This window comes from Xenopus laevis, chromosome 2L, assembly GCF_017654675.1.
Source record: "Xenopus laevis strain J_2021 chromosome 2L, Xenopus_laevis_v10.1, whole genome shotgun sequence".
NCBI lineage: Eukaryota > Metazoa > Chordata > Amphibia > Anura > Pipidae > Xenopus > Xenopus laevis.
Window position 1 is genome coordinate 77153851 of NC_054373.1, and position 17299 is coordinate 77171149.

The following is a 17299-nucleotide window of genomic DNA, read 5'->3' on the forward strand; positions in this document are numbered from 1 at the left end:
GCTACTAGTCGCCTAATTTTGAATAGTTGCCTGAAATTGCCTCACTGAGGCAACTTTGGGCAACTATTGAAAACGCATCGCCGTGTGTGCATTAATGCAGGCAACTTTTCATTGTAGCCTATGGGGAAAAACGCTGAGGCAGTTCAGGGAGATAGTTGCTCAAAAGACGAGGCGATTAGTAGCCAGGCGACAAAATCTCCCTGAATCTCCTCGTGTGTCCTTACCCTTAAGCCTATTTTGTCAGACATGGTTTAGAGATTATTTTAGATGGTGACTACCCAAATAGCTGGAATATTTTACAAGTGTATGAAACAAGTGTATTTGTTTGCTTGTTTTCAATTGTTTTGTTGCCTTGAATGGAAATAGATGCTGCTACTTTTTTAGATATGCTTCTAAAGTGGCAGTGATCTTTTTTTTACTATTTTTTGTACTATATGAATATATTTCTATAGCTCTACTCAGAATAGCATAGCATGCTTCCAAGGGATTTTAGATAATGTTGCCCAGGGCTAAGATGTGGGGGGTATACAATAAAAGGTGCAAAGTTTAATAATGGTTTAATTACCAATAGCATACAATCAGCAAGACGCATTGACTGTTCAATTGTTTAAAAGCAAACTTATTATCAGTTGCTATGGGTTACTGTACTAGGGCTATCTGGATGCATTTATTAGGTATGGAGATTACTGTTTTTGTAATTTGTTTTGTTTTTATAGAAACACAGGTTAGGTAAGTGCCCAATTACATAATTCAGCACCCAGTAACACATCTGCTCTTAGGTGACCAATAAATGCTATGTTCACAAACAAAAAATATAGTTCCCTTGCAATTAATGTTCACTCACTTGTATTACCCAATTTCAGGCTTTGTAGAGGTATATAAACCAGAATAGGGATACTAAAAACAAGAAAAAGCAGTAAAACCCCACACTACCTTACTAAAATTAATTGAGATCTAATTATATAAGTGCTTAGTGCTATTATAATCATATGCTTGGTTCTCAATCAATTTAGCACCAACATACAATTAATGGCATTTCAATCGATTGTGTAATATAGAAATAATTAAAATGATTAAAGTGCTTAAGTGCTATAAATTAGGTGCTGTGAATGAGTGCTATGTGCAATGGGTTACTATACCTGCAGCAACCCCCCAACTGGTGCTGACATTTCAAGGATATTTGCTAAGAAAAAATATGAGTGATTTACATGCACTCCAAAAAATAGGCACCTCCACTTACCCTCTTCCTGTTTGTTATTGATTTTGTTACTTGCATTTTATAACTAAAAAAAGTTGATCATGAACATGGCAAGATGCAAGCAGACCAACACTAATGAGAAGTAGAATAAAAGAACAAAGGAAACAAAGAGGGAAAACAGTGAAATCACATGCATATGACATCGTGATGCTATTATATCCAACCACATTTCATCAGTGACTCATAAGACGTAAGCTTCTGGTATAAAATTTTCAAGAACTCCCCCGTGCTGAGTAGTTGGTTTGCAATACCAAGGAATTGTTGTAAAAATATTTTTTTCTAAAACGTATTTGTTGAACTAAAAAATTTAATTTCACTAAAATAAAAAAAATTAAAGATTTTTGTATAGGCAATTAATAGCTCTGTGGGCAGACAACAAAATGTATAGAATTATTCCCTATTCAATTGAATGGCAATCCCAGGTATACTTTTTTTCAATGACTGAGGTTGCAGAAAAACTTTATAGCACTTAATCCTTTTAAGATTTTTCATGAATATGAAAAACACAACAAAGTGTGATTGCTGGAGAAGTGGTATTTGTCCTGATTATGGGTGTTTTTAACTCAAATTTTCAGTTTTTAATAATATTCCCCATAGAGCAATGATTTTCAGTGTACATCTGGTCAAAATGTATTTGCTTAAAGGAATTGGGAGTTGTCCCTAACATAAAAAGTGTAATTTATGGACAACTGTTAAGCCATGCCTCTTCTGGCTTTTTGATATAGCATTATACACATAATAGACTACGGAAGGTGTTAAATTTTCAGCCTATGACCAGCCCAGCTCTTAATGGCAAGGGCACACTAGCATATGGAATGTTCTCTCTGCCTAATCAATATTATTAAATCAATTAAAGCAACAGTTTATATCATATTAAGTGGCATATTTAAGAATCTTAACAAACTGGAATACTGTATATATTTGAGTAAATATTGCTCTTTTACATCTCTTATTATGAGCTGCCATTTTGTGATGTTTACCCAATGATTACCTAATGGCACATGCTACTAAAATAGTATATTATTATGAAAATGGTTTATTTGCATGATCACTGTCTAACAAATGAGTTGTTTTATGCAATATGTTTTTATAGAGACCTAGATTGTTTGGTAGTATAATTTTCATTATATATGCTATATATGCTAGTGTGCCCTTGCCCAAATACCAGTATACAACCCTCTTCCTTCTCCCTTTGTTGTGATGGCAGGAATCCATTAGTCAGGGGATTATTTGTGCACTGGAAACCTAGTTATCTGCCCCACCAAGAGCAAACATGTAGCCTCGGTGTCCTTATTTGCCCTGTTTAGATCAAGAAATAAAAACAAAACATACATTTCTTGTGATTTAAAAGCAGGCAAAGGTTATATTTAGAATAAGCCCTAATCATTGAACTCATGTTGAACTAGGAAGCATACTGCCACTTAAAGGGGACCCATCACCCAAAAAAATTATTCAAAATCCTATTTTCTCACATTTGTCATGCAAAATTAACTTTAATGACACTATATAAATCATTTTAATCTTGTTTCCTCCAGTCTGGGATTTCAAAATTAAAGCAAGCAGACAGGAGCCATGTTGAGGACACTGTTATTAAGGCAAGCCTTGCATCATCTCAGAATCTTGTTGGTGCACCAGAATGGGGGGACACAATGTCCATCCCCATGCCCTGGCTACACAATTAAATGGTAAAAAGAATGGGGGAATATGTGGAGAGCAGTGACATCTAGGAAGTGCTGAATGGAAAGTGAAAGTAATTGTCTGCCCCGCCTCTATGCCCATGGCATAGAGGAGTGGCAGACAATATTTGATTGACAGCTGAAATTTTTAAATGAGCTTACAACAGCTATGAATCCTTTAATAAAAAATAGAAATTGGATTTCATGTTTAATTTGAAAGGGACTTTTACACAGATTTTTGTGTCTGGGTGACAGGTCCACTTTAAAGAGGAATGTATTGTTATTATGGAATGTAAGGATTCATTTATTCATTATGAGACTTCCTGCAATGCTAACCATGACATTGCAAAGACTCATCTCTGCAACCAACCACCCAGAACTGATGTTGCTATCTAAATAAAAAATGGCCATATTAGAAAACCTGGCAGAAACCACTTTATAATACCTGGATCAATGGACTTAACTTTCCAGGTTAACAAAATTTGCCTTTTGATTTCTTTTTCAAAATATATCATGCTGTGTGTGTGTAAACTCTGCTTTACAGTTGATATGAAAACTTTGATTTTATTTTAGGAAGATAAAGGTTTCTTGTTTTATTACTGGGGATTGTTTGATGGCCATGCAGGATGTGGATGTGCCATAGCTGCTTCTCGGCTCTTACACCTCCACATCTGTGATCATTTGCGGGACCTGGTACATATTATACCACATTCAGCAGCTGCTCCTTTAAACCTTGATCCTGGCACAAGAATAGACCACATCGCTGGTGTCAAAACTCCAGAAAATGCACAGCCGCCGGAAGTTGCAGTCCGCTTTCACCTTGAAAAGCAAGTTTTTCCTGAGAGTCTTGTCGTTGGTGCCATTGAAAATGCATTCAAAGAGATGGTAAGTTGCTTCATTTGCAGGAAATATTCGTACCAGCTTCAAAGCATCTATTGTTGTAAATAGTGTTTTGTATTCAATATGCAACACAGCAAGAAATTCATCAGTTTGATACACAAAATATGTGATCTGTAATGTGTATTGGTGGAACAGCATTTAGCTAAGACGCTGCTTTAGTCCAAAATCGCTGACTAACAAATGCTTTTGCTTGTGCACACACTGATTAACATATGTTTCACAAGAACCTCCTATATGATGTCTGATTGAGTGCAATCCAGCTGGCCAGCATATGCAAGAACTTCGGTAAAAAGGTGGAATACAAAACTACTAACATCATGAAATTAAAACAGAAAAGAACATGAACCTAACACTAGATAGAGAACTATATTTTACAACAAAGGTTTTCTGCCTGGATGCACCCCAACAGAATTTCAATTCTGGATAGCAGCAAATATGCTCGCCCTCCTCGTGTTTAGATCTGATCAATAAGTAAGAATAACATTTCAACAATGTAAGGAGGCCCCGGACATCCCGCAAACACAATTCTTTCAATACCTGAAAATCAGACACTTTGTGGAATCCAAGGTTAGAAGCCTACGACTAAGTGTCCTAGAGACACGAAATGCATTAGGCAAGAGATGATTGTATAAATAAAAGTATCTATTTTTATCTACCAATTTTTGGTCTGATCTATACGTGGTCTACCAGAGTGCCTTGCACCAACACTTGTTTGTCTGTATACGGATTGTTCCCTTCCTTGAGCTGAGGGCCTGGTGCAGGAAAACCTGGGCCACGCGTCTACTTTGGTGAGTTATTCCACAAAGATTGGTCATGTTTTGTGCTTAAATATTTCTAGAAGCCAAACAAACCCATCCTTTACTTATTTTGAAACCATTTGTTAGAAACGCTTATCCCAGACACACTTAGGGGGTTATTTATTAAAAGCTGAATTCCAAAAACTCAAAAAAATTTTGTTTGTTTTTTTACTATAAAATCCAAATTTTTTATTCCCCGAGGATAGAAAAAGTCTGAATCCGAAAATCCGGCATCTCAGACCTGGTTGTATATAAGTCAATAGGAGGTTTCTGTGGTCTGGTCTAGAATTACCTAGAAAATCCTACTATTTCAGACTTTTCGGGCAAAAATCTGAAAAATGCAGACTTTTTGGGAAAAAACCCAAAAAAAATTACAATTCGGGGAAAAAACTCTGAAAAAAATGTACAATTAGGGTTTTTGCTCAATTTTATAGAGTTTGTCCCAATCCGATTAAATCATGCTTTTTTTAATAATAAATATGTTCACATTGTAGATTGTAGTTTGGTCGGATTTTATTATTTTCAAATATCTGAAAAAATCTAATTTTGATAACCCCCAAAATCTTGTTCTTATACATCTGTCTTATATCAGACAATACAGACATACAACAACCCTACATGACAAGATTTGAAGAAAATCTAAGCCGCATGATCTCTGAAAGACTTGGTCAAACATTTGGGACACAGCCAAAACATATGTACAGTATCTAGTAAAAGAGCTTACAAAATCATATTTTACTATATACCTTCACGAATCAGTAGGCTTAGCGACAACCCAGACCACTCCACAGACATACAACAACCCTACATGACAAAATGGGAGGAAGATCAAGGCCACATGATCTCTGAAAACACTTGGTCAAACATTTGGGACACAGCCAAGAAAACATCCATATGTACAGTATCTAGTGAAAGAGACTACAAAATAATATTTTACTATACATTTGCACAAATCAGTAGGCTTAGCGATAACCCAAACCACTCCACCTGTTCTAAGGGCATGTAGGAAGCCTCTATGGTGGCTCAGGAATTCTGGAAGATGGTAGTAACTTTGTTCTCTGAGGTTTTACAGTGCACCATATATGCAGCCCCACACACTTCCCTGTTGGGGCTGAAAATCAGAGCTATACACTCCTAACAATCCCACAAATTGCCCACTCACATTTTAACAGCAGCAAGATCTCTGCTAGCAACCAAATATGGGACTGCAAACATTGATAACAAAGGTAAAATGAATTACAGTGATGGAATCCATTAGAAACAAACTTCTAGACAGAAGCTATGAAAGGGAGCTGAAGTGGTATCCATTGGCCAAACACATGGAAAGCATGCAAGCTGGAATTATAATACCACCTGAGGTAGTACACGCAGAACATAGCATATTGATCCTATGATTGGGTAAAAAGGTACCTGACTAACCCATCATTACGTTCTACCTCTTTTTGTGCCATTCTCACTCTCTCTATCTCTTTTTTTTCAAATTCCAATATATTTTTTCTTTTCTTTTTTATTTGCAACGTGCATGAATGACATACGGCAAACCAAAATGCTGGTCAACACAGCCAACAAATGCTAACTGAGCAGTGAGATGCAATGTGTAGAAATATTACTAGGTGCAGTGTATCTTATCTGATTCTATTGTGTGACACTGATGTACCACAGTCATTTATTGTTACTTGTTATACTTTTACTTTTATTTTGATAAAATCAATAAAAATGTTAACTGTTAAGGTACTCAATAGCATTCCCCAAACAAATGTAATCACATCTTTAGGGGGTGTAAATACCCTTTGATGTACATACACATAAAGGAACTATTGTATGTACACAAGTAAAACACAATTGCTTGTTTTTCTTTATAAAATTATTCCGTTACAACATATCTATTTATGTGTTTGTGTCTATGACTGCAGGATGAACAGATTAAAAAAGAAAGAACTACATACAAAATTGAAGGAGGATGCTGTGCTCTTGTTGCCGTCTATTTAATGGGCAAGTTATATGTAGCCAATGCTGGTGACAGCAGGTACGATGTGCTTGTTTCATTTAAATGCCGTCCATAACATTTTTTTATTTGCCTTGTGTATTTGCATAACTGAAATTGTAAAGGCATAATATGACTTTTTCCAAAATAATTGGTAAATCAACCCCAGGAGCTAATTTCTTGAACCTTGTGTCCCATTTTCAGCAGCATAGCCAACCTGACTCCAGAGTCTAAACCTGACTCAACGAGTAGCACTGAAAATCAGTTTGCAAAGCATTCAAAATTCCTTAGCTTTTCTTACTGAAATGGGACAGGAAATTCAGGCAGCTGTTTGGCTGAAAATCAGGAGTTCTGAAATAAAAAGTGTCACGCCCCAGGAATCAGGTGTCTAGTTTACATGATCTGGCCTGTTTGATGTATCACTTGCTCCATATGCTAGTGGTTTCTAGTTTAAAGGAACAGTAACAACCAAAAAATAATGTGTTTTGAAGTAATTATAATGTATGGTTACTCTCCTCTAGTAAAACTGGTGTGCTTGCTTCAGCAACATCTCTATAGTTTATATAAAAAATAAGCTGCTGCATAGCCATGGGGACATTATTCAATCTGAAAAAGGACAAAAGGCTCAGATTACATAGCAGATAACCCTGTAGTGGATTCCTGTCTAAAAACGAAATCTATTAGTGTTCGTGACCTCTGGGGCGGTGCAAATGCAAGATCACTTGGGTCCCCAGGCACACTGCTCTTTGCATGGTGTGCTGGATCAAAAATCTGGCTTTCTGTGCAAACAGTATAAGAAGGTGCACCCCAGCCCTGTCCATGCAGCCTGCCTTAAAGCAGGCATTAAGGATAAGGCATCCAATGTGAACTGTGCATCCTGCTGTTTCATACCCTGCGTGCCTGAATGACACACAAGGTACAAACCAGATAGTGGATTGGAGGGGGGAAGCCTACGTGCCTCCTCCACCTGCCCCTTTTGAATTGAGTGTTGCCTAATGCATGCAGTGTTCGATTGAAGCCACAGTCTGCAGGTCTGTGTGCTTCAAATTGGAATGCAGAGGCCTGAGGCGTTATGCACAATGCCCCAAACAGTGGGCAAACTGCAAAAAATGGCTGATTGTAGCAATTTTTTATCTCTAAACACTGCATGGATCATTTCAAATGAGGCCTCTTGTATTCTAAAGAACTTATCTGCCATGTAGCCATATCTCAACTACCCCCCCCCCCCATGGCTACACAGTACTGCTTTGCTGATCCTGCTGATCCTGTCTATCCACGACCTTTCTTTCTTTTCTAATGACTTACTGTTATTTTAGTCCTTTTAAATGAAACCAACAGTGGGCAATAGTGTGCGGTTATTTAAAAGGGTAATAACCAGAATGTGTCAGGCACATAGGACATTTTGTCACCTGATATAAATCTTCACTACCACAGACAACAAAGCACGCCTTTGTTTCCTTCCCACTAGCTAACATTCAAATTGATTGTGGTGAAATATATGGGGTACATCGACTTTCCAATGACATCCAAAGTTTCCTCGAAAGAAACCTTCAGGTGATTTGAATGCTAACCGGTGGGAAGGAAATAAGGGACATTTTATTGTCCGCAGTATCGAAGATTTTATTACCCTTAGTCTATGGGAAAAGATTTATCAAGGAAGGTCGTCAGTAATTTGAATGTGCTGTGGAATACTTTTCTCTGTTTTCTCCATTGATTTAAAAGTTGCCAGAATCCTATACAGTACGATATCCTGCTAAAACGTTTTACCAAGTGTAATTTCATTCTAAGCAACACATACCTCTGCTAAGATTTATACATGAGGTTAGCAGCTCAACTTGTTGAGGAAAAGGCCCTGTTATTCTGGTGCCAGAGGAATGTGCAGGGCCTAGTGGTGTAATGTCTTTATATGTTTCTTAAACATATTGTTTTCCATATTCCATAAAGTTGGGGCTCAAACAATGTATGCCAGTAGTCATAGCAATCATGTTGCATGTCTTGTATATATCAAGCATGGTCTCATGAAATTACCCTACTATGTTTTATGGGAATAAGCAGTATTGTTCTTGCTTCATTAAACAAATTATCAAATTATTCTAAATGCGGAATCAACTGTTCTGTTTTATTTAGGTAATAGGTAATAGATTCTGTAATACAGTATATTATTATTATTATTTAGACTGAGAAGAGAATATTTTGCTGAATCATTATGCTACCAGTTGTATTCTTTTTTATTGTTGTGACAGAATCTCCAAAGAAAATGTAATAACTAGTTGCAGGAACAGTACTTCTACATGTCATTACAGGGCCATAATCATTCGACAAGGGGAAACCATATCGATGTCACAAGAATTTACTCCAGAAACAGAAAGGCAGAGGCTCCAGTTCCTAGTAAGAGCACATTTTTTTTGTCTGATGAATACATAAAGTACGTTTGTATTAAATCGAAAAAAAGGAAATAGAACATAGCACTCATCAGGTCTTTAAAAAGTGAAAACATTGTTTTATTTCAAGCCCCTACTATTTTTCACTTTGTAAATAACTGATGAGTGCTATGCTCTGTTTTCTTCTACATTGATTATTCAAAGAGCAATTTGTTTTTTAGTGGTGTGTGCTCCTTCCAGGACAGTGTTAAATATATATATAGCCTTAGGGGGTTATTTATTAAGGCTCGAGTTGTGTTTTCCACGAAAATTCAAGTTCTGGAGTTGCTATTTCGGTCAAAACTCACATTTCGTGATTTATTATACCCAGACCATGGAATTAGCTTGAATCTGAAAATACACCGTCTAAAACCTGTGGAGGTCATGTAGGAGTCAATGGCAGAAGTTACTTTTTTTCAACATTTGAAGATGCTTATAGCTTTATGATGTTCAAGTTTTTTTCAGAGGGTTTTGCCTGAAAACTCGCAGAATCGAGTTTTTCTCATTTTAGTTTTTTTCTTAAATAAGAAACCATAAGTTTCGTTCCAGTTTATTCAAGGTATAAAAAACTCTAACATTCGACTTATAAATAGCCCCATTAGAGTTTGAGCATTTGTGTCCAAAAATCCAGTGATAATTCCTAAACTCTGGCGTGGTTTCTTCCTTTGAATACCTTGGCTTCCTGTCAAGCAAGTTTTTTCCAAAAAATAAAAAGCTTGGCACCTAAAACCTGCCAAGCTTTTTATTTCCTGCCTGGAAAACCCACTCGGCAGGAAGCCGAGATATTCGAAGGGTGCTGGGTTTTCATTTGGAGGGGTTGAACTTGATGGACTTTGTCTTTTTTCAACCCAATTTAACTATGTAACTATGTAACTATGTAACTATGAAACCAGACACCTGTCACATTGTTTTTGGGCCAGAATGCTCTAGCACAAAGGCTCTAGCATTCTTAAATCAAGCTCTAAATCTGTACGAGTACTACCATTGCAGTATAATAAATCCATATACAGGTATGGGACCTATTATCCAGAATGCTCGGGACCTGTGGTTTTCCGGATAACAGATCTTTCCGTAATGTGGGTCTTCATGCCTTAAGTCTACTAGAAATGTATTTAAACATTAAATAAACCCAATAGGCTGGTTTTGCTTCCGATAAGGATTAGTTATATCTTAGTTGGGATCAAGTACAAGCTACTGTTTTATTAATACAGAGAAAAAGGAAATCATTTTTAAAAATTTGGATTATTTGGATAAAATGGAGTCTATTCCGTAATTCTGAGCTTTCTGGATATCGTGTTTCCGGATAAGGGATCCTATACCTGTACTTTGCTTTTAATGTATTTATTATATATACTTTACAGTTAGAGGCTAATGTATTCAATCTGAGTTCTCTTGAAACTCGGCTTCATATTTACAAAAAACCTGAATCAGTAAAAAAAACAAAATTGCATTTTTCCATTAATTTTTAAAAATGTGACTAGAAAAGTTTTAAAAAGCTGGAAAGTTGAAAATAAACCTTCCATTCACATCTATAGAAACTTGCCAGGTTTAATTGGCAGATTGGAAATATAAAAAATTGAGATTGCTTTTTTCTGCCCCTTAACACAGTACTGCATGCTTATGGCAATATATTTGTTTACTGTACCTTAAAGTTAATAATGCCATATATTGTACTTTTAACAAAGAACAAATTGGTTAATAGGATCAACTGTACAAGTTCTATATAGGTGCAATTCAAATTGCTGGACAAGGGCTTGTCTCCACTTGTCAGGCAATAGCAGCCAGAAAATGCCACTATCTCTTAGCAAGTTTGAGTCCTTGTGCTTGTTCCTTCCATGAATCTGATCTAGGGGTAGATTCTCTGGGCATCTTTAATATTGCACTGAAACAGCATGAAAAGCATCCGCCCTAACAGTATGCAGAACATCTCTTAATTGCTTTTTTAATACAATCAATAGATAAATGTACAAAAGGGGAAATAAAGTACAAAACTAATTTAGCTTATATACTGTATCTGTAATTGTGAATCAATGATCTTTTCGATAGAAGAGGTTAGCATTTTAGATTTAGTTCAGTAATTTCCTTTTCTGCAAAGTGAAGGGTATAGGGAAGCTTGACTGAAGAGTGACAAAGATTCTAACATTTTGCCACAGTTTTAAAGTCAGTGTGGTGGCATATTACTAAAATATCTGTTTTACTTTAGCTTTCACCCAAGCATAGTTAAGAAAGTGAATTAGGAAAAAAGTAGATGACCTGCCACATTCAGCCTCTGTACTTCTCCACCTGTATTTTTAGGCATTCTTGAAACCAGAGCTATTGGGAAACGAATTCACGTATTTGGAATTTCCTCGGAGGATACAGCAGAAGGAACTCCGAAAGCGGATGTTGTATCGAGACCACACAATGACAGGCTGGTAATATTTCCTTTCATATGCCTCTCAGTTTTAACATTTTTCTACAATGCTTTGATATTAGCAAAATAAGCAACTCTTTACATGATTTGACTACAGCCATTCCTTAAGATTCACTTAAGTACATATGTAAAAAGTCTCCTAGAAATACAAGTCTCTATCCGACTTTTTTTACAGCACCTCTCTATGTAAAATAAAAGTCAGTATATTTTGTAAGCTGTGTGTAGCTGTGAAGTCACATGTAAAAAAATATATAGAGACTGTGTCAGCAATAGTAATCTTATGTCGAGTCAACTGCAGCTTGTAAAACAACACTTATTACACAAGTTTGCTTGACTTTCTCCAGTTTCTTCTCTTGCATTACATTGCCAATTCCATTAAAGTTTATGAGTTTTGCTGTAAATTCCAGCGTCCCTCTGGTATATTCACTTTTATAATAATGTACCCAAAGCCTTTAAAAAACAGCTTTTACTCCAAGAGTTAGCACAATGTTTTGACAAAGCTGCAGTCTTTTTATTTAATTTTATACAAATACTTTTACATTTTGTGATGAAAAATTTACTTTAATAATTAAATATGCCCCTGTATCAGATTTCTATTTTCATAATGCTAAGAATGAAACTTTTGAAACATGTCTGGGATTTACAGTATCTTTGTATGTGTGTTATGTTTGTATGTTCTCCCACTGCTTTTGTTGGTTTGCTCCAACGCTAAATATAAAACATACAGGTTGCTTAATTGACTCGCTTAGCACATTGTTCTGGCCATAATAAATAATAAGGTTTTATATCTTGCACTCAAACCCTTCCAAATTTTTAAAAGTTTCAACTGTTCACTTAATTTGCCCAGACCATTCAACAGAAACAACCAGAATGCTTCTTCTCCTCTCCACAGCCACTGATTGCTAATTAAATTCTCATTCTAATTAGCAGATCTGATGCACTCAACAACACAGCACCACACCTTTATCTCCCATTTATTCCTTTGTCCTAAGATCAGCTTTTGGGTTGCCTATCTTCGATCACATTTGGCACATTTGGCACGGTTCCCTACACACAACATTTTCCCATCTGCTTTAATATTATTGTAGTGCTGCATAACCTGCTGGCACTATGTGAAGCATCCAATTAGTCAAGGGCTCCTCCCGAGGTGAAAGGCGGCGGTTAAAGGCAGAAGTGAGACCAGGGAGCTTAGCCTGGGTTCTGGATATAGGGTGCTGAACGTGACAGCCAAGAACTAGGACCTCAAAAAAAGGTGTATGCAAAAGAGTGCAACAAAACTGAGACTTAACAACTGACAAAAGCAAGCAGCTAAAGCTTCTGTCAATTCAGTAATCAAACGCCTGTTAATTCAGTGGTCAAACAACAGTGCTTTGAGCTAAGAGAGAGCAATAGGGGGATTATATGGTGAAGTATTTATTAAATTATATTAACACACCTTATGTGTTGACAAAAAGGGGGACATTTTGTGCATATAGAGAGGAGCTAATAAAAATAGGCATTAATCCCAATAATCCAAAAAAAAAAAAAAATTAAACAGGAAGATGTCATCCCTCTTTCCCAGAAAAGAAAGATATTCTCTATTGCAGATTTTACAGGTGGGTGCTCACAAACCCCTACAAGGTTTCAGCATACAGTAATCATCTCTCAATCTAAAAACATTGTGAATCACTTATTATTCTCAAACTGGAACATACAAAATGGCTTATAGAAAATCAAGTGAGGACAATTTAAATAGAATTGACCTTAAATCACTGCTTCCATCCAATGAAGCATAGTAATCAGCAAAGAAAAAATTGTGGTTAAGGAAAGGTCTAACGCAGGTCTTTGCTCCAAAATTAAAGGTGCTATTACACATACAAAATGGGGGGGGGCACCCAATAATGTTAAAACTTTTATTAGATAATAAAATTGTATTGCACTTACAAAACATTCATGCAAATGTAGACACTCAGATTGCTAGTTCTATAATGCTCTGGGTCTGTGTAAGTAGTCATGGATTCTGCAGATGGCATTCCTCACAGTCCCTTCACTGGTGTCTGCTGATGACATCATTCCTGACACGTTCAGGCTTCATAATTTTTTACATTTAATTATAATATATTTGATGTCATGGCGATGTCCACCAGACATTTGAAATGAGTGCGCCCAAGGAAGAGAAGAAATAAAAGGGACATAGCTACTGTCAACACTCCAAGAAATGTGTTGTAGCAGGTCCACTGTCCAATGTCCATATTCCATGAGTCACCAGATGATCCAGAAACACTCCTCTGCATGCAGTGGTCAAACTAAAAGGCATGAATGTGAACTGCAGATGAAGGCTCAGGAGCTAATACAAGAACTTCTGGTCTGATTAATTGATAGGGATATAATAGAAGTAGGCTTGAAGGTCAGTGGTAAACATTAATTTGCCAAAATTCACATTATCCTTAGGGGTGACATAGTACAATCTGTCTACCATTTTGATATCATAACATATTTTTCATAGCCCTAGCCTACTGGGTCCATCTGCTTTGCCATTTGTACTAGTTCTTCTGCTTGCACTCTCTTGATTCTTTGAAGTTCAGACAAAAGAAAGAACTCCATCTGCTGTCTTCCCTTTCATGGTTGCAAAATAATAATGTTCCTCTTGCAGGCCTGTAGGAGTGGAGGCTTTAAAACATATGACCGGGTAAACTGGCCAACAACATACATTAAAAAGCCTGTAAATATCATGAGTTGTTTTTAGGGGCATTCCTTGGTACCCAAGAATGAAAACAGGTCACTATAATACTATGCTCTACACTGCTCCCTGCTACTCTCCTTTGTTGTAAGTCTTTCTACTTTAAAGTGTACTGTTTTTGTCTTGCTTCATCCCTCTCCACTTTTTTCCCTTTTTTCTCCAAGCTACCCTCCCCACATCTTTTTTCTGCATCTTCTACTGATGGCTACTAGGATTTTATAAAATGCCAGTATTTATTTTCTCAATTATTAAAGCATGAGATTGATGTAAGAATACCAAACTTGAAGCTGTATAGATTTTTACTCTGCAGAATAAATTTATAAGTTTGTCATGAGGTAAATGCTAGGTGCTACACTGATATAACGTCTGAGGAATGACATTTGTGTTCAGAAATATGCAGAATTAAAAAGAATGAAAATCACTTGTCAAAATAAACAAAGTAAAACATCAGCACAATTTTTATCCCTTCATATTAAAAGGCAGTTAACATTTACTTGAGGAACACACAGGGCCTTTTTCTATGCAGCACTTGCTACTTTTTGTGTGTCAGCCACATTATAGAACCACTTTATGTATTCTAGTATATAGAGTGTAGTACAGGTATGGAACCTGTTATCCAGAATACTTGGGACCTGGGGTTTTCTGGATAATGGATGTTTCCATAATTTGGATCTTCATAATCATGTAAACTTTAAATAAACCCAATAGACTGGGTTTGCTTCCAATAAGGATTAATTATATCTTACTGTAGTTTGTACAAGTACTGTTTTATTATTACAAAAAAAAGGAAATACAACAATAAAAATTTTGATAATTTGGGAAAATGGAGTCTATGGGAGATGGCCTTTCTGTAATTCGAGCTTTCTGGATAACAGGTATCTGTATAATGGATCTCATACCTGTACAGCATTAGTAATAGTGGCACTGTTATAGCGTAAATCTGGGAGCTGTATACCATACGGCTTTAAATGCAACCCTACATAGATCAAAAGCTTAAATATGATGTGTATATAATACCCAAATTATATATTTTTTTTTTTTGCTTTGCACAATGTAGTGGATAGTGAGGGTTTCCCTGTCTTATTTTTAATAAGAAGCTTACGGTAGTTATTTCAGCATAGGGAAGTATATTTAATAAATAAATGTACCCTAAGCAGTTCAATTTGTACATAAAGTAAAAGATGGTAAAAGATGGTGTTATATTTGTTTGGGTAACCTGCAAGTATGTTAGCTTATCCAACAAACTATTAGCTGTTATGGACAAATTAGCATACTGCTCATATAAGTAGCAAATAAAATTTAAATAATGAGTCAGATACTGTCCTGTATTCAAGAAGGCACAATGTTTTAGAAGAATAGCACAATGCTGCCACATCATTTGATGGTAAGAGCCCTTATAAAATATGAAGTGCTGGTTTGGTTTCAGCTTTATGGATGCTTTATGGAATTATATTTTTTTCTCTGCGCCAACCACAAGATGAATTAAAAATGTATGAGCAAGGTTCCAAGCTTGAGACATCCAGTCACAAGGTTAATATGTCACATTGAAAATGTCCCTGCAAAAGCTACAGTTCCCCGATACTGTACATGTACCAAAGATTTAAGCAGAGTCAAGCGAGAACACAAACACCTTTGTTATTAATAAATCAACAGAAACTACATGCACTACATCAACGGTACGGTTGTCAGAGAAGGCATTGTTCTTAGAATATTAATAGAACAAAGGAATACTTTTTTAACAGGGCCTATAAAACAATTGAAGTAGAAGACATGAAGTTCCCACTGATTTATGGAGAAGGGAAAAAGGTATGTATTAGAATAATATACGGTAACAGTGAGCAAATTTTGCCTTCATAAAAGCGGACCTAATTAAATGTATTATGATAGTAATGAGTTCACAATATGTAAGCTGTGACAAGTAGGGTCCTCTTTACCTCCTGTATTGGTCATTATTTGTGCGTTTGGTGTATACACACTTCTGTTGTACAATACTGCAGAATATGTTGGTGCTTTTATAAATACGTGATATAATACAGGCACAAAGTATGCACTACACTGCAGTCTCTCTAGGCACCAAAGCAAAGCAGTCTGTACAAGTCTGATTTGTCTCATTGCAGCAAGGAAAGACTTGCATCACTTGGGGTGCCAAATGTTAGGCACTTCCAAGTGATTGTATATACTTACCTGAAACCCCGGGCCACTGCTCCTATCAGCAGAAAACTGGCCTGGGGTTATATCAGTGAGCACCACGGAGCGATCTTCTTCCGTCTTCCTCCTTCTTCACGCGGATGTGCATGTGCAGTAGAAGGAAAAGCCAAACTTTAACAAAAAAGTTGGCTATTTAGTTCAACTGCACATGCGTTTGCCCCGGGAAAATTGAAGACAGAAGTGGATAGCTCGGTGGTGCTCTCTGGTATAACCCCCGGGCCGGTGCAGTTTTCTGCTGATAGGAGCACCAGCCTGGGGTTTCAAGTAAATAACAACAATCACTTGGGGGTGCCTACTATTTGGCACCCCCAAGTGTACAATGCCTTTCCTTCTCCTTTAAGCAAAGCAGATAAGTTAACCCTATATGGTCCAGTTGGTCTCCCCAGTATACATATACCTGTATGTAGAATGGCCCTGGAGAACTCAACCCCTCCACTAATAAATACCCCTACCCAGAACCCTACATAGTCCCCCCCCTGCCCCCAACTACACATGCGCCAATATCACGCTCACTTCGCCAAGAAATCCAAAGAGCTGGAAGATGGTGCCCATGAGCTCTGCCATGCTCACTTTACACCTACAGTATAAGTGAGTAAAGAATTCGTGGCACTTATAGGTGTTATCACTTATGCGAGGGGGGGAGCAGGGAGGGGGGACTATGTAGGGTTCTGGGTAGGGGTTTTTATTAGTGGGGGGGTTGAGTTCTCCTTTAAGTTATTTGTTCTATTGAAGGGATGCTTCTATCTAGCATACTTACACAATTTACTTGGCTTTTAAACTATTTTATCTACCCACAGGTGTCACCAAACATGTAAAAAAGAAATATAAATACAATTTTAATAGAGAATGAATTTTTATAAAAATATGTTTACATATACAGTTTATATACCCTAAAGTGGTAATACAAATTTAAAGGGATACTGT

At 36.7% G+C, this 17299-nt stretch overlaps 1 protein-coding gene across 2 annotated transcripts in view; it reads left to right on the plus strand.

The window, feature by feature from the left end:
* The window catches only part of ppm1j.L (protein phosphatase, Mg2+/Mn2+ dependent 1J L homeolog), a 60740-nt gene that overhangs the window by 31563 nt on the left and 11878 nt on the right, over positions 1-17299 (plus strand). For both annotated transcript variants that reach the window (XM_041582073.1, XM_018246601.2), the window contains exons 3-7: positions 3508-3819; positions 6545-6657; positions 8919-9003; positions 11331-11449; positions 15910-15973. In XM_041582073.1, the coding sequence (XP_041438007.1) occupies positions 3508-3819; positions 6545-6657; positions 8919-9003; positions 11331-11449; positions 15910-15973 (693 nt within the window). The remainder of the gene's footprint in view (positions 1-3507; positions 3820-6544; positions 6658-8918; positions 9004-11330; positions 11450-15909; positions 15974-17299) is intronic.